Here is a 2,705-nt window from a genome sequence, read left to right on the forward strand (position 1 = left end):
GCTTCATTTAGAAGTGAGCAGCAGTCATGAAGGCATGTATAACCAGCCTTTATAAGAACATTTATAAGAACATTTCCCTCTCACTGAAAAGACTTTGAGTCTTAGCTTTACCATTTTATAGACAGTCTATGTATTAATTTGACTGACGATATGGAAGAGCTCAGCTTACAAAAGGAAGAGAATCAGGCAGAGGCATATTTAAATTGTTTGACATATTTTTATTTTCACTTTCTGCAGCATAAGATGCTTAATGTGTAATCTCTTCTCTGCCACCAGCTGAAGGAACTATTTCATTGCAATGAAATTGCAGTAGACTGGGCAAGGAGAGATGGCTCAGAGGTCAAGAGTGCTTGCTTCACAATCAGGAGGAGCAAAGTTTTGGCATCAGTAGCCACAGAAAATCTGAGCACAGTCCCGTGCATGCCTGTGACAAGGAACTGAAAGGAACAGAAGCAAGTGGGTCACTGTGGCTTGTCGTGGTGAGCCTAGCTTAACCCCAGGCTCAGTGAGAGATCCTGCCTCAAAGGAAAAGGCAAGAGTGACAGACACTCTTCCTGTCTATCACTCAATACTGTCCTCCAGCATCCATAGACACAGGCATGCACATTCACACATATGTACACATACTCCTACACGTGCACAACACCCCAAATGCATACACAAAAAGGAATAGCCATGACAGAATACACAAACAATCTAAAGGAATATAAACACTAAACATATTTGTATCAAGGTTAGAAAAGGAAGATTGAGAAACTCTGCCCAATGAAATAAAGAAGAAAATAATAACAAGTTATGCATTTTACCATTAACATCATATTTTTAAAGGTAAAGATTGTAACTAAATACAGGATAATATTCCACAGTATTAATGTCTATCAACTGTTCCATAACATTTTACATTTATCCCCAATGCCTACAGGATGTAAAGTTTTAATGCAGAAAAAAATGTTAAATAATACATACAGAGGATTAATGGAAAACATAACATAGTAACTTTAAAATTTAAAAGAAAGTTGAGATACTGAACAGGTGAATCGGAATTAAAAGGGCTTGCTGTTCTTTCCTAGTACACTCATGCAATGCCCACTACCCACATGATGGCTCACCATCATCTATAACTCTACTTCCAGGGAACCCAGTGCCCTCCTCTGGTCTCTATGGATACCAGTCTTGCAATATAAACAGAAATGTACACAGGTGTACATGCAGGAAAAGCATCCATACACACAAAATACTATGCAAACAAGCTGAAACCATTAATCTCATATTATAAAGCTTCACTCTTTTTGAAGAGGTAAAATGACTTTTGGGTTAACCTGTACTTTCATTTGTTTCTATTAAGTATTACTTTATTAATCAAATCCTTGAAGGCTTGTTTGACTTGTTGATTTCTCAATGTGTAAATAAAAGGGTTCAACATGGGAGCAATTGAAGTGTTGAGAACAGCCACCCCTTTGGTCAGCGATGCCCTTTCATTGGCAGAAGGTTTGACGTACATGAAGATGCAGCTTCCATACGAGATGGAGATGACAATCATGTGAGAAGAGCAGGTGGAGAAAGCCTTTTTCCTCTGGCTGGCAGATGGGAACCTCAGGATGGTGCTGATGATGCAGATGTAAGACAGAATCACCAGGGCCAGTGTGAAGAACAAAGTGAAGGAGGCAACATAGAGGCCAAGTGCCTCTGAAAGCCTTGTGTCTGAGCAGGAGAGTTGTAAAATGGGGAAGTAGTCACAGGAGAAGTGATCGATGATGTTTGAGGCACAGAAATCTAACTTGAGGATAAGTATGACTAATGGGAAAATTATTAGAAACCCTCCAAGCCACGAGGTGAGGACAAGAAGGGCACAGACTTTCTGACTCATGACGGCGGTGTAATGCAGTGGCTTGCAGATGGCGACATAGCGATCATAAGACATAGCGGTGAGAAGAAAGAACTCAGACACTCCCATGGAGATGAAGAAAAATAACTGAGCCAAACAGTTGTTGTAGGATATGGTCTTAACTTTTGTAATTATTGACCCCAGAAATCTAGGGACAGAAACACTGGTGAACATAATTTCTAAGAATGAGAAGTTACGGAGGAAGAAATACATAGGAGTCTTTAGGCGAGAATCAAGCAAGGTGAGGATGATGATGGTTAGGTTTCCACACACACTTAATATGTAAGCAATGAATAAAAAGAAAAAAATTACAATCTGAAGCTCCGGGTCATCTGTTATGCCCAAGAGCACAAACTCTGTAATCACAGAGTGGTTTTTCATGCTGATTTGTAGTAAAAAGAATCTACAGCTAAAAAGGAAATAAAGGTGTAAATTCAGTAAAAGAAACAACTGTTTAAATACTGATATTACTATATTTAAATACTGATATTACTATATCTGATGAAATGAAGCAGTTTCACTAAGATTTTCTAATCTCTGCTCATTCCTCTTAAACCAAAAAGACCTTTTTGAAAAAAAATATCTTAGTAGATGGGAGTTTAAATCTGCTTCAGCAATTGTGTACAGAAATTCTACATACAATCATAATTTCTATGAGTATGATACCTTTATAGTGTAACCATATTTTAATAGTATCATCAGTTCTAATATGCAAAATTATTTTCTGGTTTCACATAGTGTATGCTTTCAAGACTGAATATATTTTTGCCTGGCAATCTTTTCTACTTCCAATATCCAGGAGGATAACTACATGTTTTTC

General features: G+C 37.8%; 1 protein-coding gene across 1 annotated transcript; it reads right to left on the reverse strand.

The window, feature by feature from the left end:
- Positions 1-1,327: 1,327 nt before the first annotated feature.
- Positions 1,328-2,284, reverse strand: LOC119803420 (olfactory receptor 6C3-like). The gene has a single exon (XM_038314720.1). It carries the CDS (start codon positions 2,264-2,266, stop codon positions 1,328-1,330), a length of 939 nt encoding a protein of 312 aa, XP_038170648.1. The 5' UTR covers positions 2,267-2,284.
- Positions 2,285-2,705: the final 421 nt, after the last annotated feature.

Source organism: Arvicola amphibius, chromosome 17 (genome assembly GCF_903992535.2).
Source record: "Arvicola amphibius chromosome 17, mArvAmp1.2, whole genome shotgun sequence".
Lineage (NCBI taxonomy): Eukaryota > Metazoa > Chordata > Mammalia > Rodentia > Cricetidae > Arvicola > Arvicola amphibius.